Source organism: Staurois parvus, unplaced genomic scaffold, assembly GCF_062004578.1.
Source record: "Staurois parvus isolate SC_StPar_1 unplaced genomic scaffold, SC_StPar_1.0 ptg000074l, whole genome shotgun sequence".
Lineage (NCBI taxonomy): Eukaryota > Metazoa > Chordata > Amphibia > Anura > Ranidae > Staurois > Staurois parvus.
Window position 1 is genome coordinate 887,128 of NW_028317870.1, and position 22,604 is coordinate 909,731.

A 22,604-nucleotide genomic window follows, 5' to 3' on the forward strand; every position below is an offset into this window, starting at 1 on the left:
TCGTTGGATTGTTTTTTCTTGCTATTTATGATTATTTATGTTATTGCAATTATTGGGGTATTTCAGCACATGTCACTTTATTATATATATCCCGCATTTGGGATCCACTTTATATGTGACTAAGATTTTGGGGCAGCATTTCCAAATTGGGGATTTGGTTTTTTCATGTTTTCACTTTATGAAGGCACTAGATTGGGACCTGTAGATCACATGCACTTTATATCACTGTTTGTGACACTTTCATGTAGACCCTTGTGTATATATATATTTATATTGTATTTATATTGTATTTATCTATTTATGTTTATCTTATTTATGTAGCGTTACACCAAATTTTATTACATCTGTTCAATAAAGTAGTTCCAGGTTGGCATCTAAGCTAGTCTCATCTAGTCTTGGGTGCAATGCCCAGCTATAATATCTTGGTCCTGTGTCCCAGTGGCAAGGAAACGGTTCTCTGATGGAATCAGTCTGCAGTCTGGGACATCTAAACCAACACTGGGACCCGAGGTCAGGTTAGCAGAAGAGGAGAGGAACAGATACCAGCAGCCATGAAAGCGGAATTTGAAAGGAGGCTGCGAGAGATGCGGAAGCGGCACAAAGGACCAGTACCAGACCAGGTCCTTCTGTGATTGGATGACTCCGTCTAACACCAACTCTGAAAGGAAGCACTAGAAGAGCAGCATCACCAGGGAAACATTCTCTCCTCCATTCAGGAAAGGTACTGATCGCAATAAAAAGTGCAGCTGCTGTAATGGTGGAACAACCGCACAAAATGTGAACAGCTGAGTTAAGCAGGCTGGTCTGGGCAGAGATGCGGCTAATGATAGCTACAGAGCCCTCTGCTGATATGTAGTCCAAGTGTGCCCTTGGACAGTGGACGACAACCTGACAGAAGGCTTTGGCTACAACGGCCTGGGGTTGTTGTACAGGAAGCTGTCACGGGACCCTGACTTCAGGAGCGATTTGGAGTGGGGTTTGGAGGAAATCATGGATTACAAAGACTAGATGCTGAACATCTCAGCAGTGCTCTGGGCACAGGAAGATTGAGTTTCTAGCTGTTCAGGAATGGTGATTGGAGACAAAAGATATATTTGGCGCACTAAAAAGAAAATAAAACAGATGTATACTTTGATGGCTAGCATAATAACAACACAAGTAAAGTCCTTAAAGTCCAAAGGTGGTTAAGGGATATTCTAACAATGCTTGACTCAGTGGCAGCCGATTAAAAAAAAGCTAGAAGAGACTCTGTGTGAACCATAAAAGAGAGAAGCAGCGCCATCTAAGTACAGCAATATAAGTAAATAATTTATTCCACAAAATTGGCCACTCACAATAGTAGTAGTTAAGTGAGTGCTTGTCAAACTGGTGTGAACTACTGTGCACTTCCTGGTCCTGCTGCAGGCAAGTCTCCAAAGTGCTATCCTTGGCTATGCTGGTGGTTCCCAGTACTTCCTGTTCAGTGTGGATCCTCAGGGCAAGCAGGAGTGATGTCAGCTCCAGTTACAGCAACAGTAGGCATTGCACACATTCAGAACACGCATGCTCCTTCATCAAGTCACAGAGGGGGCATATATTGACAAATGATAGTGGCGGACTATAGGGCCCAGCCAACTCATGGACAGACCCAAGTGTCATCCTACGTTAGTACAAAAAAAACATATCAAGCCTCCCTCTCTTAAACTAATTAGATGAAGTGCTCTTAAATTAAAATACAATAAATAAAATAAACATATAAGAAGGAGATTAATGGGAAATTATGAAAATTAGGCAAGTATCTCACTAAACACTATAACATAGAGACCATAAGGGTCCTGTATGGGTAAACAGGTATGTAAAAATATAAATGTTTGTACATAAACAGGGGACTCCATATTATTGAAAATGTGTATACAAAAATGCTAGATAATGATAATAATGCTACCTATGCCATTTGGAAAAATGAAAATAATATAGAGCAGGGGTAATGAATTAAAATTCAAAGAGGTCCGGTCACTAAAAAATTCTTCTGGCCGAGGTCCGAATAGGGTGTGCCCCCTTATATTACATGTCGCCATCAGAGTGCAACTTTAAATCATGTATTCCCATCACATCAGGTTTTCCCATCAGAGTGGTCCTTTACATCAGTTGTCCCCATCAGAGTGCCTCTTTACATAAGGTATCCCCATCACATTGCCACCTTATATCAGGTATTCCCATCAGAGTGCCCCCCTTACAAAGTACCCCTTTCTATCAGATTTCCCTTTCAGAGTGCCCCTTTCCATCATCTTCCCCAACAAAGTGCCCCTTTCCATCACATGTGCCCATCAGAGTGCCCCTTTCCACAGTTTTTGTCCCTTAACACAAAATGTGCCCATCAGAGTGCCCCTTAGTATAAATATGCTCAACTCTTGAGGGAGTCTACTCCACATTCTCACAGCTCTTACTATGAAGAAACCTTTCCGTATTTGGAGATTAAATTTCTTTTCCTCCAGACGAGAGTACCCTCTTGTCCTCTGTGATAACCTCAGGGTGAATAACTAATAATAATAATACATCAAGTTCACTATATGAATCACTGATGTATTTATACATGTTGATCATATCCCCCTAATCTCCTCTTCTCAAGAGAGAATAAATTCAGTTCCTCTAATCTTACCTCATAGCCGAGCTCCTCCATGCCTTGTATCAGTTTGGTTGCCCTTCTCTGTACTTTCTTCAGTTCCCCAATGTTTTTTGTGAATTGGTGCCCAAAATTGAACTACATATTCCAGATGAGGTCTTACTAATACAGGAGTAAAATGATATCTCTCTCTCTGAAGTCTACACCTCTTTTAATACAAGAGAGGATTTTGCTCGCTTTAGAAGCCACAGCTTGGCATTGCATGCCATTATTAAGCTTGTGATCTACCAGAACTCCCAGATCCTTCTCCACCATTGATTCCCCCCCCCCAGTATGTACGATGCATGCATATTCTTAGCCCCCAAGTGCATAACCTTACATTTATTAACATTAAACTTAATTTGCCACATAGTTGCCCAATTAAACAGTGCATTGGGGTCGGCTTGTAAATTGGAGACATCGTGTAAGGACGTTATTCCACTGCAAAGCTTGGTGTCATCTGCAAAGACTGAAATGGTATTTTAATCCCAGACCCTATATCGTTTATAAATATATTAAAAAGTAAGGGTCCCAATACTGAACCCTGGGGTACACCACTGACAACCCTAGACCATTCAGAGTATGAATCATTAACCACTACTCTCTGAATACGATCTTTTAGCCAGTTTTCTATCCATTTACATATGGATTTTTCCAAGCCCGTATACTTTACCTTACAAATTAGCCATGTTTGGGGAACTGTGTCAAACACTTTTGCAAAATCCAAGTATACCACGTCCACCGCCACCCCTCTGTCCAAGGTTTTTGCTCACCTCCTCATAAAAAGAAATCAGATTTGTTTGAAAACTCCTGTCTTTCATGAATCCATGCTGTAATTACTTGGTAAAGATTTTGACCCCTTTTTAAATATTGGCACCACATTGGCTTTATGCCAATCCAGTGGTACTATGCCAGTCATTAAAGAGTCCCTAAAAATTAGAAACAATGGCTTTGAAAAGAGGGCTCAATTCTTTAACCCCTTCACGCCTAAGGGTAAAACAAATCTAAATGCCTAAGCACAATTCTGCAACATTGACGTGTTAGTAAAACCGTACATATCGTCACAACTACTTTGTACATCCAGGTGGATTATACCTTGTTTTTTTCAGGAAAAATTGGGCTTTCATTTGGTGGTAAATGGTCATGGATAGCTCCTAATTTTTTTTTATTATTAAAGGAAAACTGGGCCAAAATAGTAAAAAAATCATTTTTTTAAATTTAACTGTGTGTTTCTTGTTACGACCATAACCTACCACCAAAGAACAACTCAAAATACATTCTCCAGTTCTTGACGATCGCAGCGATACCATATATGTGTATGTTATTTGTTGTTTGTACCCGTAGTACAGTCCAGAAACAACAGTGCGCATTTTGTTTTTGTCTTTTTTTTTTATATAAAACACACTGTCACTGACATTGACATTAACACTAACTGACACTGATACCAATTTTTTTTTAAAAATCCTGACCTTTGACCCTGACCTTTGCCCTTGACCCTGACCTTTGACCCTGACCTTTGACCCTGACCTTGACCCAAACACTAACCCTGGTACTGAACTAGATCAAACCTTGATCTAGGTATTTTTCTTTATTTTTTCTTTTATTTTTTAATATTTATTTATCTTTTTTTTTTTTTTTTACAAACTTTTTTTTCTCTCTCTGTGTCAGGAGTTCGAGAGATACAATGTATCTCTCTTCTCCATTCATAGAGAGAGAGAAAACAAGGGGGCCGGGCTGCACAGTGATTGATCACTGTGATAGCCAATCAGAGGCTATCACAGCGATCACGTGACCCAGAATCGGGAGTCCCGGGTCCCGATCGTTAGAACGGGACCCGGGGCTCTCAGTGACACCGCGGTCTTGGTGCTGGGAGCGCGCCGAGCGGCGCGCTCCCAGCACAAAGACAGGTACGCAAATATGCGGCCCCACGGAAAAAAGCCCAGGTCCGTGAGGCCGCATATTTGTGTTACGTCGGCGTCAAGGGGTTAAGGACCCGTGGGTGTATGCCATCCAGTCCAGGTGCTTTATCCACTTTTATTCTGTCTAAATCTTTTTGGATCATATCAATTGTGAGCTAATGTGGATCATCTGGAGCTGTGTCAATACCATGCCCATTGTTGTGGTACACTATTTGATTTATTATTTCTGTGACCATCACTTGTTTATCATTGCTCTGTGTCTTTAAGCTGTCTCCTCCTGTCTAAGCTGAGCTCTTTCTCTCATCGTACTTGTGTATATCCCTCCCCCCTGCCTCTCTCTGTAGTCATTCCACTGTACCCTGTCTACCTGTATGCATCTTTCCATGAGGCTTACAACATTGATCTACAGTTGTGCTCAAAAGTTTACATACCCTGGCAGAAATTGTGAAATTTTGGCATTGATATTGAAAATATGACTGATCATACCAAAAAATGCTTTTTTATTGAAGGATGATGATCATATGAAGCCATTTATTATCAAATAGTTGTTTGGCTTCTTTTCAAATCATAATGATAACAGAAATCACCCAAATGGCCATGATCAAAAGTTTACATACCCTGGAATGTTTGGTCTTGGTACAGACACAGAAGGTGACACACATGGATTAAAATGCCAATTAGAGGTTAATGTCCCACATCTGTGGCTTTTTAAATTGCAATTAATGTCAGTGTATAAATAGTCAATGAGTTTGTTAGCTCTTACATGGAAGCACTGACTGGGCTAGATACTGAACCATGGGGATCAGAAAAGAGCTGTCAAAAGTCCTGCGTAACAAGGTAATGGAACTTTATAAAGATGGACAAGGACATATAAAGATGTCCAAAGCCTTGAATATGCCAATCAGTACTGTTAAATCACCTATTAAGAAGTGGAAGTGGAGTCCTTCCAATGATCAGTAATAACACTTGTGGCCTGACACAAACAGAGACCCTAACTAACTATAGGCCCGGACTCAGTCTCAAGGCGCCAACACTGAAATGAGGTGCGTGCACGATCTTACCGACCCGGGTCTGCTTTGCATCCGCTGGTGACTCTGAACAGAACAAATGCCTCTCCAACAAGCATGCGGTCTCGCCGTATATGTTGCTTAGTTCCTCTGCTCTCATTACATTCCTGGCAGCAATCTCATCAGCTTCCTGGCAGCAATCTCATCAGCTGCAACTCTGGTTACGGAGGGATGCTCTCACACCTGGATGTCATCATATTCTCAGCTCACACGGCCCCCCTCATTCACCATTCTCCAGAACATGGCTGCTGTCTCTGTTCTCTGTGTGAAAACTCCACCTCTTCATGAATATAGAAATATCTATGCAGTCTGAGGCTGTGTTAGAAAAACAGTGACATCTTGTGGCTAAACTGCAGAATGTCAGTCAAAACATTTAATTTACTCCACACAAGCAGTATTCAAACAATGAGAGCTGTTTCCCCATCTCACAGGGGTCCCCAGCTGAAGCGCTGGCAACAAGGCAGAGCGCTGCTGGCTTCTGTCCAGCACCTACTGTGTCTTCACAGCTCCAGGGAGTTGAGGCAGTCGTTTCCTCTCCCCAGCAGCAGCAGCAGACCAAGCCCTGGAATGGTAAAGACCTCCCAGCTGAAGCACTGGCAGCCAGACAGAGGGTCCATGACCTCTGCTCCTCACCTACCAATGACAACTCTTCCCTACAGACAAGAATGGAGATTGTGTGGACCAACTATTTGGGTTCACTCTGCCTGACTAACGCATGTCCAGTCCAGGTGGAGGTCTGGAACCTGGTTAATTGACTTTTGAGGGGGGAGAAATACGACATACCCAAAAAGGACAGGGGCTTTGGGAGAGGACTGCACGCTAGCCTCTTGCCTACTGACCATGTCCCTGGCATCTAAGGAGGCTCTATTCTTTGGTGTGTGCCTGGGGGGGGGACCTTTTGGAGTAGTTCACTTTTGGATTCAAGTTCTTGTCTCCCCAAAACACACAGACTTTGAGAACTGGAGGGCCAGGATATAGATTTGGGGTCCCTGTGCCCAAACCAGCATTGACTGCTTTAACCCCCCCCCCTTTCTAAAACTCAGAGACTCTAAACAGATGTTAATATAATCAGATTAAAACAAACCTGATGCTGAGGACTCTTGCGCTAATCTGTTTATTAAGGTGTTATGTGTCTTTCTACCACTGTATGTCTCCTAGGTGTGTATTCCATTGTTAATTGAGTCACCTATTGCTTGTCTGTTGGCAATCTCTTCTTGGAGGCTCCTACATGAAGAGCTTAGACTGATGTCAGCTTCACCCCGTTATCTAATCAATGTGGGATGTTTATTCTAATGTATAATATTTGTGGTTATTGTTAATGTGGGGACTGCCCCTATTTGTGAATAAAAACCTGTGATTTCTGTTTAATAAAGAGTTCCAGTTGTGGCATCTAAGCTAGTCTCGTCTAGTCTTGGGTGCAATGCCCAGCTATAATACCCAGCTATAATGCCCCAAACTACATCAAATACCACCCAAAATTCACTTTCCGCTCTTCACAAGACCTCCTTATCTCTAGTTTCCTGATCTCCTCCTCCCATGCCCGCCTCCAGAACTTCTCCAGGGCATCACCCATCCTCTGGAACTCCCTACCCCAATCCATCTGACTATCACCCACTCTCCTCTCCTTTAGGCGCACCCTAAAACCCCACCTCTCCAGGGAAGCCTACCCCACCCTCTGCTAACTATCGATCTCCTCCACTCTTCCTACCACTCCATCCCCCACAGCTTTTCCTCCGGTACAACTATCCCCTCCCTCCTATATTGTAAGCTCCAAGGAGCATGGCCCTCGAACCCCTCGTGTATCGCACTGTATTGTTATTGTACTGTCTCATGTATTGTCTCCCATTGTAATGTACAGCGCTGAGCGAACTGTTGACGCTATATAAATACTGTATAATAATAATAATAATACCTTGGTCCTGTGTCCCAGTGGTGAGGAAGCAGTTCCCAATCGGGGTGACAGGCTTTCCGTCACATCTTAAATGGTCAAGGGTTGTTAGTGGTGTACACCAAGGTTCAGTGTTGGGATCCTTACTTTTTATTATACAGTATATCTAAATGATATAGGGTCTGGGATTAAAAGTACCATTTCACTCTTTGCAGATGACCTCAAGCTATGCAGTGGAATAACGTCCTTACAAGATGTCTCTAACTTACAAGCCGACCTCAATGCACTGTTTAATTGGGCAACTGAGTGGCAAATGAGATTTAATGTTGATAAATGTAAAATTATGCACTTGGGTGCTAAGAATACGCATGCATCATACATACTAGGGGGAGTAAAACTGGGGGAATTAGTGGTGGAGAAGGATCTGGGGGTTCTGGTCAATTATAAGCTTAATATTGGTCTGCAATCCCAAGCTGCGGTTTCTAAAGCAAGCAAAATCCTCTCTTGTATTAAAAGAGGTATAGACTCCAGAGAGAGATATCATATTACCCCTGTACAAATCATTAGTAATACCTCATCTGGAATACGCAGTTCAGTTTTGGGCACCAATTCACAAAAAGAACATTGGGGAACTGGATAAAGTACAGAGAAGGGTAACCTCAGATATGGTGAAAGATTAGAGTAACTGAATTTATTCTCTTGAGAAGAGGAAACTAAGGGGGGATATGATCAACATGTATAAATACATTAGTGGTTATTCACCTTTAGGTCATCACAGAGGACAAGGGGGCACTCTTTATGTCTGCAGGAAAAGAGATTCAATCTCCAAATACAGAAAGGTTTCTTCACAGTAAGAGATGTGGAATAGACTTCCTCAAGAGTTGGTTCTGGCCAGCTCAGTAGATTGCTTTAAAAAAAGCCTGAATTATTTTCTAGATACACATATGTAGCAGGAGATATTAATCCTGTCTCATGGCTGTGATCTGCTGACTGGCCTCTCCTGTGTAACCTGACACTTGCCCTGACACAGACAAAGCAGTGAGGGATTTCAGCCCCCCCTTTCTCCTCTCAGACTGTAAGAGAGAGAGAGCCAATTATAAGAGCCATTAAAGGAGCCAATGACAAGGACTCTTTCAAGCAGGAAGTGCAGCTGCAAAGCATTGTGGACGATGGAGTTTTGAACAGAAACGACCTTATAGGCTGATATGGAGATAGAATAAAAATAAATAACTACGAAAGCCATCATGCTTAGGGAGAGGAGAATGAAGGGGGCCATCTTGGGTTTCTCCTGAAGGAGAGGGGGACTGCATGTGGCAGGAGAGAGATTGGACCTGGAAAAGAAGTGCTTTTGGGCAGTGCACTGGATGCTTGGTGATCTGCATCAGACAAAGGAACATCCAAACTGAGAGAAGTGGTCTACAGTACAGTGCCTACACTGACAGTGTGAAGTGCTCATCGTGAGGTGACCAGAGGAACCTGTCATTTTCAGGACGATCGTTTGGGCCTTTGTCACAGGATCTGGTGAGAGGGATTTCTCCCACTGTCAGATGACAGGAACATTGCACACATACAGAGACATCATACCTTGCTCATATTCACCAGGCACTGGGTTGTGTAGATGGCCCTGCTGAGCAGACACCGTGTTCACTTTACTATACAAATACTGCCACAGGATTACAATTACAGTTTAAGTGTTTAAGGAGTTTAAGTGCACCAACGAAAGTGGCTAGCTGAAGATCCCAACATTCATCCAGTTACAAAGAGACTAAAGTTACTGGTGCCATACGGGCACGCGCATGCGTAGTCAGGCCTCTATATTGCATGGTGTGTGAGGAATTAGCTTTACCTTGAAAGTAGCTATTAAGCATCATTTGGGTACAGTGTTTTCCTATTGGGATCATGGTGTCGGGGGTTAGAAGGGAGAAGTCTGACACAACAGAGAGTCATTCTTCTGCTCTCCTTCTGCTTGGACATCATGGGGCCCATTTTATGAAGAGGAGTTAAATCCACTTTGAGGGCGCCATGTAAGTGTTTCCTCTGCTCTTGGGGTTATTCATGGTTGGAATCCCCTGAAAGCAGCATGAGTGTAAAAGTGAGTTATATTGCTTTCCGTCACAGTATTTGCTGTTCTCTTGATTCTCCTAACATATACCTGTTGTTAATGTTTATTACTTCCCATAGAGGTCTTACAGTAAAGCTGATCTCTGTGTTTTATTATAACATGTGTGCTTTTCATTGGTCCTTGCACTTACACTATTGCCAGGTGTGCCAGTGTGGGCTGAGACAGTTCTTGGGGTTGAGAGGCAGAGTGGCGGAGTGAACAAACTTAAGCAGCCCCTTCGGGGGTATCGCTACATGTGGGGGCTCGTCCGGGATAATTTCCAATACTCTGCAATCAACTCTTAAAGATAGCGCCATGCTGGACCCAGAAGTCAGCACCTCAAAGCCAGTGACATCTTCAGAAGAATCCCTTTCTCTGCTAGTGGCTTCTCGAGAACTCAGTAGGGTCCATCAATTACAGGTATCGCAAACTACAGTTCTTCTCGGGGAAAGTTCCCACACCTTCAGGAGAAGATGACTTTGATACTTGGATGGATCAAGCCATCCAAGCTGTGGAAGAGTGGGATGTGATTGACACGGTAAAGAGACAGAGGGTGGTAGAGAGCCTGCGGGCACCAGCTTCTGATGTAGTTCGAAACCTGAAACGGGATAAACCCACCTGCTCAGTTTCTGAGTGTCTAGAAGCACTCTGTGAAGTTTATGGGAGAGTTGAAGATTGCACAGAATTAATCTATCTCTTTCATCACACTTATCAAATGGAGGGTGAGAAGTTAATAAACTATGTCACACGGCTGGATAAAACCCTTCCACAAGTTTTAATGAAAGGTGGGATGAAAGCTGAAGAGGCCAATAAAGCCTTAATGCTACAAGTGCAAAGGGGAGCCCAGCCACTGGATCCCATTGTGCTACAACTTCGATCCAGGAGTCCAACTGACCTCCTCACTTACTCCAAATTCATAAAGGCTATTAGAGAGGAAGAAGCTCTCATTGCAGCCAAGGCACAGATACCTGAGTCTGCCAAGGGTCTTAAACATGGCGCTACAGCTTACATCATACAGTCTGGGTCTGCATCGGAGACAAGCTCAGATGGAGGGCCCGTCAGCTCTATTGACACTTTGACACAAGCTATAGTTCAGTTGGCACAGGTGCAAACTACTCTACAGCAAACATTCTGTGGAATTCAGAAAACAGTAGGACAAGTGATGGAAGCCCATGCCGATATGCAACAATCACTTGAGGAAGTGAAGCAGACGGTGTCCACTCTGATCAAGGGAGGAAGGGGTGTTGTCTCCTCTAACGATAAGAAGTGTTATCGCTGTGGAGAGGTAGGCCATTTAATCGCTAATTGCTCAAATGAAGAGAACCTGACAGACCTTACAGCAGAGTTGGTGAGAGCATTAAAGAAGCTGTCTCTTGGAAAGTCGCAGAAAAACCTTCAGAAGGCCCCGGAGAAGGAGCAAACTGGGTGCCCATCTGAAGTAGTGAGCTTCATAAAAAAAGACAAGAGGAGACAGCAGCAGAAGTCCAACCCTTTGCAGAAGGCTCCTGTTGTTGCCTCTGAGCGACCCAGTGCCCCATTTACTTTGGCACATACGGCCCAGCAGCGGAAAATCAATGCACACCAGATGTCCAGCACTCAAAGGAGACTCAAACCAGATCAGAATTTTCACAAGAAAGTAGTGCAGGAATCAGGCCACCAAACAGACTCAGATCCCCACCACCCCCAAGCTTCCAGACAGGCTAGTGGGACCTGCTCCTGTTGTTTCCATCCAAGTAGAGGGAATCTACACTAAGGCCCTTTTGGATACTGGAGCACAAGTGACCCTTCTCTACCGAGACTTCTATGACAAGCACCTCAAGCACCTGCCCTTGCAGAAGTTGGAAGAGCTAGAGATATGGGGCATTGGCACTCAAAACTTCCCCTATGACGGTTATTTACCAGTCAGGCTGACTTTTGATCCCTCGGTGGCTGGGAAAACTGAGACTTTTGACACGTTAGCAGTGGTCTGTCCTCGCCCAGTAGGGGTCAGTAAGGGTTCCCTCATCATAGGAACCAATACTGATCTGGTCAGAAGACTGTTGACGCCTGTTGTTCTGGAGTCAGACACTTCAACTACAAGTGTGCACCCCATGTTGAGACAGGCCTATCAGCGCCTGGTGCAAGAACAGAAGGCTCCAACTGAAGGAGTGGGGAAAATCTGGCGTTTGGACCGAAGGGAGAAGGTGTTACAGCCTGGTGAAGTGGCTTGTTTACAAGCGTCCGTCAAGTTGAACTGGAAGCAACCAGGCCCTTTCATTGTCGTCGAGGCAGATGGCCAGAGGAAAGGTTCGGGAGTAGAGATAATTCCTGAAGTTGTTTCAACTAAAGCGTTACAAAGAAGTCATGGAAAAATCTCAGTTAGTGTCTGCAACATAACGGCCTTACCTGTGAAGATGCTAGCACGGATGTTGTTGGGACAAGTTAACCCAGCCACCCCAGTCTCACTATCTGATTTGGTGGGGGAAGAGAAAGATGGGATCCCTGCCAAGGAATTTTATCTGGAAAATTCTCCCCTTCCACCTGAATGGAAGGAAAGGGCCAAGGCTCAGCTTCAGGGATGGAAGGTTGCATTCTCCAAGAGTGAATTCGATGTGGGATGTGCAAAAAGTGCCAAACACCAAATACGTCTTAAAGAGGATAAGCCATTCAGGGAGAGAGTTCGACGGATTCCTTTAGGGGACTTGGAAGACCTGCGTGAGCAACTGGCAGAGTTGAAAGGGGCAGGTATAATCCGAGAGTCCCGGAGTCCATATGCTTCTCCAATAGTGGTGGTACGGAAGAAGAATGGTGCATTGAGGCTGTGTATTGATTATCGGACGCTGAACAGGAGGACCATTCCTGACCAATACACCACCCCAAGAATAGAAGACGCTTTGCAGAGTCTATCAGGGGCCAAGTGGTTTAGCGTGTTGGATTTGAAGAGCGGATACTATCAAATTCCCATGCACCCTGAAGACCGAGAGAAGACCGCTTTTATTACCCCGGTGGGGTTCTTTGAATTCGACCGCATGCCACAAGGCCTGTCCGGTGCCCCAGCCACTTTCCAGAGGTTAATGGAGAAGACGGTTGGAGACATGAACCTGATAGAGGTATTGGTGTACCTAGATGATATCATTGTCTTTGGCAAGACTCTGGAGGAGCACGAAGAGCGTCTAGAGAAGGTACTGAAGAGACTCCATGATGAGGGGTTGAAGTTATCCCTGGAGAAGTGCCAGTTCTATCAACCCTCGGTTAACTACCTTGGCCATATTGTGTCTGCTGATGGAGTGGCCACCGACCCCCAGAAGCTAGAGGCCGTCACTTCCTGGCCAAGGCCTACTAATGTGACCGAACTTAGGTCATTTCTAGGATTCTGTTCCTACTACAGAAGATTTGTTGAGGGATTCGCTAAAACAGCTCGCCCACTCAACGAACTACTGAAGAGTGGAGAGGAAGACGATGACCCTGATCTGCCAAAACCTGTTCGATCAGCTGGAGGTCCTAGGAAACCCAGAGAGTCCATTCAAGAACAGTGGACTGCTCAGTGTGAAGAGGCTTTCAGACAGCTGAAGTGGAATCTAACCACTGCTCCAGTTCTAGCCTATGCAGACCCAACCAAGCCATACGAGCTGCATGTTGATGCTAGCAGAGATGAGTTGGGCGGGGTGCTGTATCAAGAGCATGACGGGCACCTTCGGCCTGTTGCCTATGTGAGTCGGAGCTTGGCACCCACTGAAAAGAACTATCCCACACACAAGCTCGAATTTCTGGCTCTAAAGTGGGCAGTAGTGGATAAGCTGAGAGATTACTTGTACGGTGCTGAATTTGTGATCAAGACCGACAATAACCCTCTCACCTATATCCTCACTACGGCGCAGTTAGATGCCACAGGTCACAGATGGCTGGCTGCCTTATCTGAATTCACTTTCAGTCTGAAATATCGACCAGGAGTTGGAAACAAAGATGCGGATGCATTGTCAAGAAGGCCTCATTGTTCCAGGGACTATACTGAAGAATGGACTCAGCTGACTCCCGAAGGGGTACAAGCCTTATGTCAAGGAGCAGAACACCAAGCTGGAGGAGGATCCAGGGCCAAAGACCTTGGAGTATCAGCCGCTGGTGTTCCCAGATGTTACTGCAACATCACCCAAGTCGGGGATGAAGGCCTGCCAAAACTCTCCAAGAAAGACTTGCGAAGGGATCAGTTGGAAGACCCTCTCTGTAGCTTGGCATTGAAAGCCTTGGAGAGCCAATGCCCTGACTTGCTCCTCACTGACTCCCTTAAGGAAGCCCGTCTACTACACCGAGAGTGGGATCGGTTGCAGTTGCACCAAGGGGTGGTCTACCGAAGGGGCCCCTCTGGAGATCCTGGAGAAAGATGGCAGTTGTTCCTGCCAGAAAAACACAGAGAGACAGTATTAACTGCTTTGCACGATAGTCATGGTCACTTAGGACCCGACAGGACCTTCCACCTGGTGAGGGACAGATTCTACTGGCCCTGCATGCGAGCTGAAGTTGAGGGTTACTGTCACTCCTGCATTAGGTGCATCCAAAGGAAGACTTTGCCTCACCGAGCTGCCCCAATGGGCCACCTTCAGAGTCAGGGACCCATGGAGCTGGTATGCATTGATTTTCTAAGCTTGGAGCCTGATTTGAGTGGACAGGGAAATATCCTAGTAGTAACTGATCACTTCACTAGGTATGCCCAGGCTTTTCCCACGAGAGACCAACAAGCACCCACGGTGGCCAAGATCTTGGTGGAAAAATTCTTTGTGCACTATGGTCTACCTCAACGCATCCATTCTGATCAAGGGCGAGACTTTGAAAGCAGTCTCATCAAGAAACTGTTAGATCTTTTGGGCATCAGGAAGTCTAGAACCACCCCATACCATCCTCAGGGAGATCCCCAACCAGAGAGATTCAACAGAACCCTCTTGGATATGCTTGGGACTCTGACTTCTGAGAAAAAGCAGCACTGGAGCAAGCACATAGCAGCTATCGTGCATGCTTATAATAGCACCACAAACGATGCCACAGGATACTCTCCCTATCGTCTGATGTTCGGGCGCGAGGCCCGGCTGCCAGTAGATTTGGCTTTTGGCACGTCCATAGACCGTACCTCTGCAACCTCACACAGAGGATATGTGGACCGCCTGCGGAAAAGTCTGAAGGCTGCCTATGACAAGGCCCAAGCTGCCTCAGATGCCCGAGGACAGAGAAATAAAAGAAACTTTGACCTCCGGGTGCGAGTGCAGGACTTACAGCCGGGTGACAAGGTGCTGCTGAGAAACCTGGGTGTCCCTGGAAGACACAAATTGGCTGACCGGTGGAAATCACAGCCCTATGTCATCTGCAAACAGCTGCCAGGACTCCCAGTGTACCAGATCCGGCCAGAGGGAAGCACAGGCCCGCTGAAAACTTGGCATCGTAATCATTTGTTGCCTCTATCTGAAGCAGTTCGTGTTCCACTACAGCCAGATCCACAGTCATCATCCAGGGCCCCCCAGAGATCTCGGCCAGTGACTCGGTTTCAGTCTTTGCTTCAGCCTGCAGAAGATGGAGACAGCGAAGATGAAGAGATGGGAATGGATTGGCTGTGGTTGCCTCAGATGCCTGAATCTGCTATCCCTCCTTCTCCTTCCACAGTGATTGACACCGGGATACTCAGGCCCGATGCTCCTGTGTTTGTGCCTCGGAGTCCACTAATTGAAGAGCTGACAGACTCTCAATCCTCTTTGATGACAGCAGAACCTGCAGACTTTCCATCCTTTATTGAAGAGGAAGTTAGAGATGAAGCTAAAATGCAGGAAGAGGAGAAGGTTGATGATGAAGAAGAGACCCGTGTGCTTGAAACCCCAGAGCCTAAAGAACAGCGAGAGCGTAGGGTTATTCACCCACCAAAGAGACTAACATATGATACTTTGGGTGAGAGCTCTGAAGAGGTCATTCTCACTGCAAAAAGGACTCTTGAAGCACCTGATCCTTCCACCGCAGATTTGGTGGTTGACAATACTGACTCACCCCCTGACACATCTGGCTGGGCCATTCCAATTAAGGTGGCTTGTAGGCGGGACAACCTTCCATCCTATGTTAACTGGTGGGAGGTTCCTCTGCCAAGATTTTATGAGAATGTAAATTGTTTGATTTCCTGTGTGTACTAATTTGTTTTCTCCGCGTGTATATATCAAGCATGTACCAGGTCAAGGATTGTTACTGCCTTTGGAGGACCAAAGGTTCTTTGGTGGGGGAGTGTGTAGCAGGAGATATTAATCCTGTCTCATGGCTGTGATCTGCTGACTGGCCTCTCCTGTGTAACCTGACACTTGCCCTGACACAGACAAAGCAGTGAGGGATTTCAGCCCCCCCTTTCTCCTCTCAGACTGTAAGAGAGAGAGAGCCAATTATAAGAGCCATTAAAGGAGCCAATGACAAGGACTCTTTCAAGCAGGAAGTGCAGCTGCAAAGCATTGTGGACGATGGAGTTTTGAACAGAAACGACCTTATAGGCTGATATGGAGATAGAATAAAAATAAATAACTACGAAAGCCATCATGCTTAGGGAGAGGAGAATGAAGGGGGCCATCTTGGGTTTCTCCTGAAGGAGAGGGGGACTGCATGTGGCAGGAGAGAGATTGGACCTGGAAAAGAAGTGCTTTTGGGCAGTGCACTGGATGCTTGGTGATCTGCATCAGACAAAGGAACATCCAAACTGAGAGAAGTGGTCTACAGTACAGTGCCTACACTGACAGTGTGAAGTGCTCATCATGAGGTGACCAGAGGAACCTGTCATTTTCAGGACGATCGTTTGGGCCTTTGTCACAGGATCTGGTGAGAGGGATTTCTCCCACTGTCAGATGACAGGAACATTGCACACATACAGAGACATCATACCTTGCTCATATTCACCAGGCACTGGGTTGTGTAGATGGCCCTGCTGAGCAGACACCGTGTTCACTTTACTATACAAATACTGCCACAGGATTACAATTACAGTTTAAGTGTTTAAGGAGTTTAAGTGCACCAACGAAAGTGGCTAGCTGAAGATCCCAACATTCATCCAGTTACAAAGAGACTAAAGTTACTGGTGCCATACGGGCACGCGCATGCGTAGTCAGGCCTCTATATTGCATGGTGTGTGAGGGATTAGCTTTACCTTGAAAGTAGCTATTAAGCATCATTTGGGTACAGTGTTTTCCTATTGGGATCATGGTGTCGGGGGTTAGAAGGGAGAAGTCTGACACAACAGAGAGTCATTCTTCTGCTCTCCTTCTGCTTGGACATCATGGGGCCCATTTTATGAAGAGGAGTTAAATCCACTTTGAGGGCGCCATGTAAGTGTTTCCTCTGCTCTTGGGGTTATTCATGGTTGGAATCCCCTGAAAGCAGCCTGAGTGTAAAAGTGAGTTATATTGCTTTCCGTCACAGTATTTGCTGTTCTCTTGATTCTCCTAACATATACCTGTTGTTAATGTTTATTACTTCCCATAGAGGTCTTACAGTAAAGCTGATCTCTGTGTTTTATTATAACATGTGTGCTTTACATTGGTCCTTGCACTTACACTATTGCCAGGTGTGCCAGTGTGGGCTGAGACAGTTCTTGGGGTTGAGAGGCAGAGTGGCGGAGTGAACAAACTTAAGCAGCCCCTTCGGGGGTATCGCTACACATAATATTACTGATTGCTAACATTTATAGGTAACGTTTATCCAGGGAACATCTGATTGCCTCTTGAGGGATCAGGAATGATTTCTTTCCCCTGCAGGAGCAATTTGGATCATGCTTTGCTGCAGGGTTTTTTTTTTTGCCTTCCTCTGGGTCAACTGTGCGTATAGGATTATAATTTTGTTTCTTCACTTTATGGTTGAACTAAATGTCTGCAGTCTCTAACCATTTCTTGTCGTGTGTCTAGCAATAAGTAATATGCACAACCCTTTGGTGTGTCAGGGGCTGTCTGCAGTCTCTGACCAGCTCCTGTATCATGTCTGCAGCCTCTGACCATCTCCTGTAGTACATCTGCAATATCTGACCATCTCCTGTAGTACATTCACAGTCTTTTGACCATCTCCTGTACTACAGTATGTCTGCAGTCTCTGACCATCTCCTGTACTGTGTCTGCAGTCTCTAAGCATCTCCTGTACGGTGTCTGCAGTCTCTGAATATTTCCTGTAGTGTCTAGCACTAAAAATTATGGACAACTCTTTGGTGTGTCAGGAGCTGTCTGCAGTCTCTGACCATTTTGTGTAGTATATCTGCAATCTCTGACCGTCTCCTGTAGTATGTCTGCAATCTCTGACCATCTCCTGTAGTATGTCTGCAGTCTCTGACCATCTCCTGTACTATGTCTGCAGTCACTGACCATCTCCTGTACTATGTCTGCAGTCACTGACCTTTCCTGTAGTATGTCGAGCACTAAATAATATGCACAACCCTTTGGCTTGTCAGCAATCTTTGACCATCATTTCCTGTAGCATGTATCTGCATACATCTCTGTATCTCTGACCATCTCCTGTAGTACGTCTGAAATCTCTGACTATTTCCTATAGTACATTTGCAGTCTCTGACCATCTGCTGTAGTACATCCACAGTTTTGACCATCTCCTGTACTATGCCTGCAGTCTCCGACCATCTTCTTTACTATGTCTGCAGTCTCTGATTATCTCCTATACTATGTCGGCAGTTTCTGACCATTTCCTGTAGTGTGTCTAGCTGTAAATAATATGCACAACCCTTTGGTGTGTCAGGAGCTGTCTGCAGTCTCTGACGATCTCCTTTACTATGTCCGCACTCTCTGACCATCTCCTTTACTATGTCCACACTCTCTGACCATCTTCTGTACTGTGTCTACGATCTCTGACCATCTTCTGTACTGTGTCTACGATCTCTGACCATCTCCTGAAATATGTCTGCAGTCTGTGATTATCTCCTGTACTGTATGTCTGCAGTCTGTGATTATCTCTTGTCTACAGTCTCTGAACATTTCCTGTAGTGTCTAGCACTAAAAATTATGCACAACCCTTTGATGTTTCAGGGGCTATCTGCAGTCTCTGACCATCTCCTGTAGTATGTCTGCAGTCTCTGACCATCACCTGTAGCATGTCTGCAGTCTCTGACCATCTCCTGTAGTCAGGGGCGGACTGACAACTCATGGGGCCCCCGGGCAATAGGGGATCATGGGGCCCCTGTGTCTTTGCCCAAACTCAAAAAAGCCTATGAAAAAGGTACCAGGGGCATCTCATGGGGCCCCCTACTGACCCCGGGCCCTCAGGCAGTGCCCGAGTTTCCAAATGGTCAGTCCGCCCCTGCCTGTAGTATGTCTGCAGTATGTTACCATTTTCTTTAGTGTGTCTAGCAAAAAATATAATAAACAGTAATATAGTGCAGCGCTAAATAGGTATAATAAAAGTCACAGTTAGAGTCAATATGTAGTTAGTGCAATGAAATAATGCCAGTAAACGTCTCTTTCTTTATGGTGCTCCCAGTAAGAGGACAAAAGAACAATTTATGCGCTTACCGAAAGCGCATAGATCATGCGCATTGATATATCCAAGACCAGGAGCATCAAGGTAACATGGTAAGCATCTGGGGCATCCATCTCCGAATGGGCAGCTTAGCAGTAACTGGGTGATGTATATTCCAGAGGCCTCCTTTAAGGATCAGCAGGGCCAGCCACCTGATTACAGGAATTCCCCTCCCCTGGATGGTGAAGTACTTCCCAAGGTCTGCATACTTAAAGGCTCCATAAAGGAGCCACAAAGAAAGTGCTCATAGTGTAAAATTGCCAAACAGGTAATCAATTTATTAAGTATCAAGTTACAATAACATAGGTACACTGACCAGTAAATAAAGGTGGCCACCGGTCCAGAAAATGGCTCCGGTGGCTAAACGTCACAGTGTGTGGATTCCTTAGACCTTTCGTGCAACCGCACGTCTTCAGAGGAATATCAACACTGAATGTTGATATTCCTCTGAAGACGTGCAGGTTTCTTCACAGTAAGGGCTCGTTCACACTTGACTGTTTTACCAACTCTTGCCAAACGCCCCTATAGTGTTTGGCAAGCGTTGGTCCAGCGTTTGCGGAGCGGTTTTTAATGCTCGGCAAACGCTCCGCAAACCCCGCGTGCATGATTCAGCGGCGGTTGCTAGGCATTTGCCGAGTGTTAAAAATGCCCTACAAACGCCTATAATGAAGTTTGAATGGTGCTACCGCTCCGCAAACGCCCCACAACCGCGTCACAACCGCCCCGCAAATGCCTGCCAGGTGTTTGCGGAGCAACACCATAGACTAGAATAGGAGGCTTCAACAGCTCCTGACTCGAACAGAGGCATCCGTTTTGCCGCACCGCGCCTTGATGCTAACGCTCCCGTTAGAACAGCACCATGTGCTGCAATGTGCAGAATTGTCCGAGGCGTTTGGGAAGCGGTAAAAATGCTTCCCAAACGCCTTTCTGCTGCCTGCACACAACGCTAGTGTGAACGTAGCCTAAGAGATGTGGAATACAGTCCCTCACGAGTTGGTTCTAGCCAGCTCAGTAGATTGTCTTAAAAAGGCCTAGATTCTTTTCTAAATACACAGAATATAACTGGTTGCTAACATTTTTAGGTAAAGTTTATACAAGGAATATCTGATTGCCTCTCGGGGGATCAGGAAGGAATTTTTTTTCCCTGCAGGAGCAATTTGGATCATGCTTTGCTGGGGTTTTTTGCCTTTCTCTGGATCACCTGTGGGTATAGGATTACATTTTTTTTTTCTTTCCCTTCCCCTTATGGTTGAACTAGATGTCTGCAGTCTCTGACCTTTCCTTGTAGTGTGTCTAGCACTAAATAATATGCACAACCCTGTGGTGTGTCAGGGGCTGTCTGCAGTCTCTGACCATCTCCTGTAGTACATTCACAGTCTTTGACCATCTCCTGTAGTATGTCTAGCACTAAATATTATGCAGAACCCTTTGGTGTGTCGGGTGCTGTAATGCAGTTGGAAATCTACCATTGTTTCTTTCTTTCATGTAAGTTTATTTTTTTTTAACTTATTAAACATTTATTTTGAATATAATTTAGGGAAATTATATGATGAACGCATGTAATGTAGGCAGTGTAATATGTAGGTGGGGTTTTGTGTAGGTGTGGACTCAGGACACAGAGGTATAGTCTGCAGAGAATTCTCACCCAAGGTACAGGGAGATCAAAGTGTGCACATACACCTTTCCCCCATGCTGTGCCCTGCTGTTGCCCATGATGAATTATACAGTCAGCAGCCAAATGTGGCCATCATCATCATCATGATAGTCACACATTACAGGAGCTTTGAGTCACAGCACCTGTACTGTGTGATTATCATGATGATGATGAACATAGGACAGTGAAATGCATCCTTATGGTGGCCATACACTAGATGAAAAATTGTTTGAAAATCTGTCATTTGGACAGTTTGTTTTTGTCCAGTTAATGGGCACAAATCGAAAATCGGTAGAGACATTTTTGAGCCAAAGAAATTAAAGGAAAAGTTTGGAAAATGTCTACTGAATGGGTGATAAATTGAAAGATTAATGTGTTCCTTGTCTGTTAAGATTTGAACTGTTAGAATTGGGCATACATGACCCTGAAGCAAAAAACGGATGAAAAACTGATTAACAATTTATCATTCAAAATTCGATCATTACATGATGGCAATATTGACTGTTCTCATGACCATGTGTTCATTTTTTAAAAACTGTTTTTTTGGGGGGGTTTTCTGACTAGTGTACAGCTAGCACAAAGCTACATTCATGCCAGCGATTAGGGCCTGTGCAAATTGTAGCGGCAGTTTGTCCTGTGGCTCTCAGCAGGTAGGTGCTGAGAGCCACTTCAATAAAACTTAATTTTTAATGAAGTTCTTCTTCAAAGTAGGCTAAGCAAAGTGTTCTCTATTTTCAGTGTGCACAAAATTATAAGTAATGGCAGTTCTTCATTTTTAAAAAAAATGCATGTCTGAAAGTTTGTTCTTGTCTCTGAGACCCTTGTTTGTGGCACAGCAATCAAACTTTTTTTGTGGGTACAAGAATGCTTTATTTTATGTAACCATTTCCCTTTAAGCTCCTCCCACTATTACCCCAATTCAGTGTTCACCCTGGCACACTGCAGCGTTACTGCTGTACTTAGGGTACCCAAAGGTAACCCAGGTTTTTTACAATCCTAGCTTTGCCCCTGCCAGGTGCAGACCTTTGCAGTGTCTTACCACACATGAGTTAATGTAAGCTGCAATAAAGCATCTGTACTTTTTTTTTTTTTTTTTAATGTGTGGCATTGCATTGTGTTATCAACATTCATGGTAATAGACAAATGACCAAGTAGTGTATTGAATTTTAGTTCCTTTAATTTTGAATGGAACCCAATACACATCCACAAGGAGCCACAACAGACCTGCCTTTTGGACAACCACAGTGCACAGATTGTGGATCATTGAGGATTTACATTAGGGTGCTATTCAAAATGAAAGGCATACAAGTGAACCAGACAATGGATTGTGCCTTACCATGCTTTGTGGTAACTTCTCCTAAAACCCCCTGTTACCAATACAAAAACCTGTGAATCTGGCCCAACCAGTTTGCATGCTGGGTGCTTGTTCTGAAAAACTTACTTTGTCCTGATAAAAATTGCTTTAAGTTCCATCCGCCTTATAGCAGAAGTACTGCTACAGGGCAGCGCGGCTGTGCAAAATGCACACATATACATGTATAATCTATATGTGATTTTTATTTCTGGGTAGTGGGCGTGCATGCCACCCTACCTACACCACTATTGGCGGCTGGGGATGTCAATCACCGGGTCCCGGCCGGCACTCAGTGACCAATGGCAAAGCTGACAGGGGAGAGACCTGTGTGTAAACAACACAGGTCTCTCTCCTGTCAGCATGGAATTCTGCTTTGTATCTCTCTGCTGTGCAAAATTTAAAGGAACTAAAATGCAATACAATACTTGGTCCTTTGTCTATTACCACGAATGTTGATAAAACAATGCAATACCACACATTAAATA

The 22,604-nt window shown here is 44.8% G+C and overlaps 1 protein-coding gene across 1 annotated transcript in view; it reads left to right on the top strand.

Moving 5' to 3' along the window:
- Nucleotides 1-21,121, top strand: part of LOC149469323 (uncharacterized) — a 47,607-nt gene extending 26,486 nt beyond the window's left edge. Inside the window, exons 3-5 of the mRNA XM_089669400.1 lie at nt 9,999-11,252; nt 11,356-15,658; nt 21,033-21,121. Coding sequence (XP_089525526.1) covers nt 9,999-11,252; nt 11,356-15,658; nt 21,033-21,121 — 5,646 coding nt within the window. The remainder of the gene's footprint in view (nt 1-9,998; nt 11,253-11,355; nt 15,659-21,032) is intronic.
- Nucleotides 21,122-22,604: the final 1,483 nt, after the last annotated feature.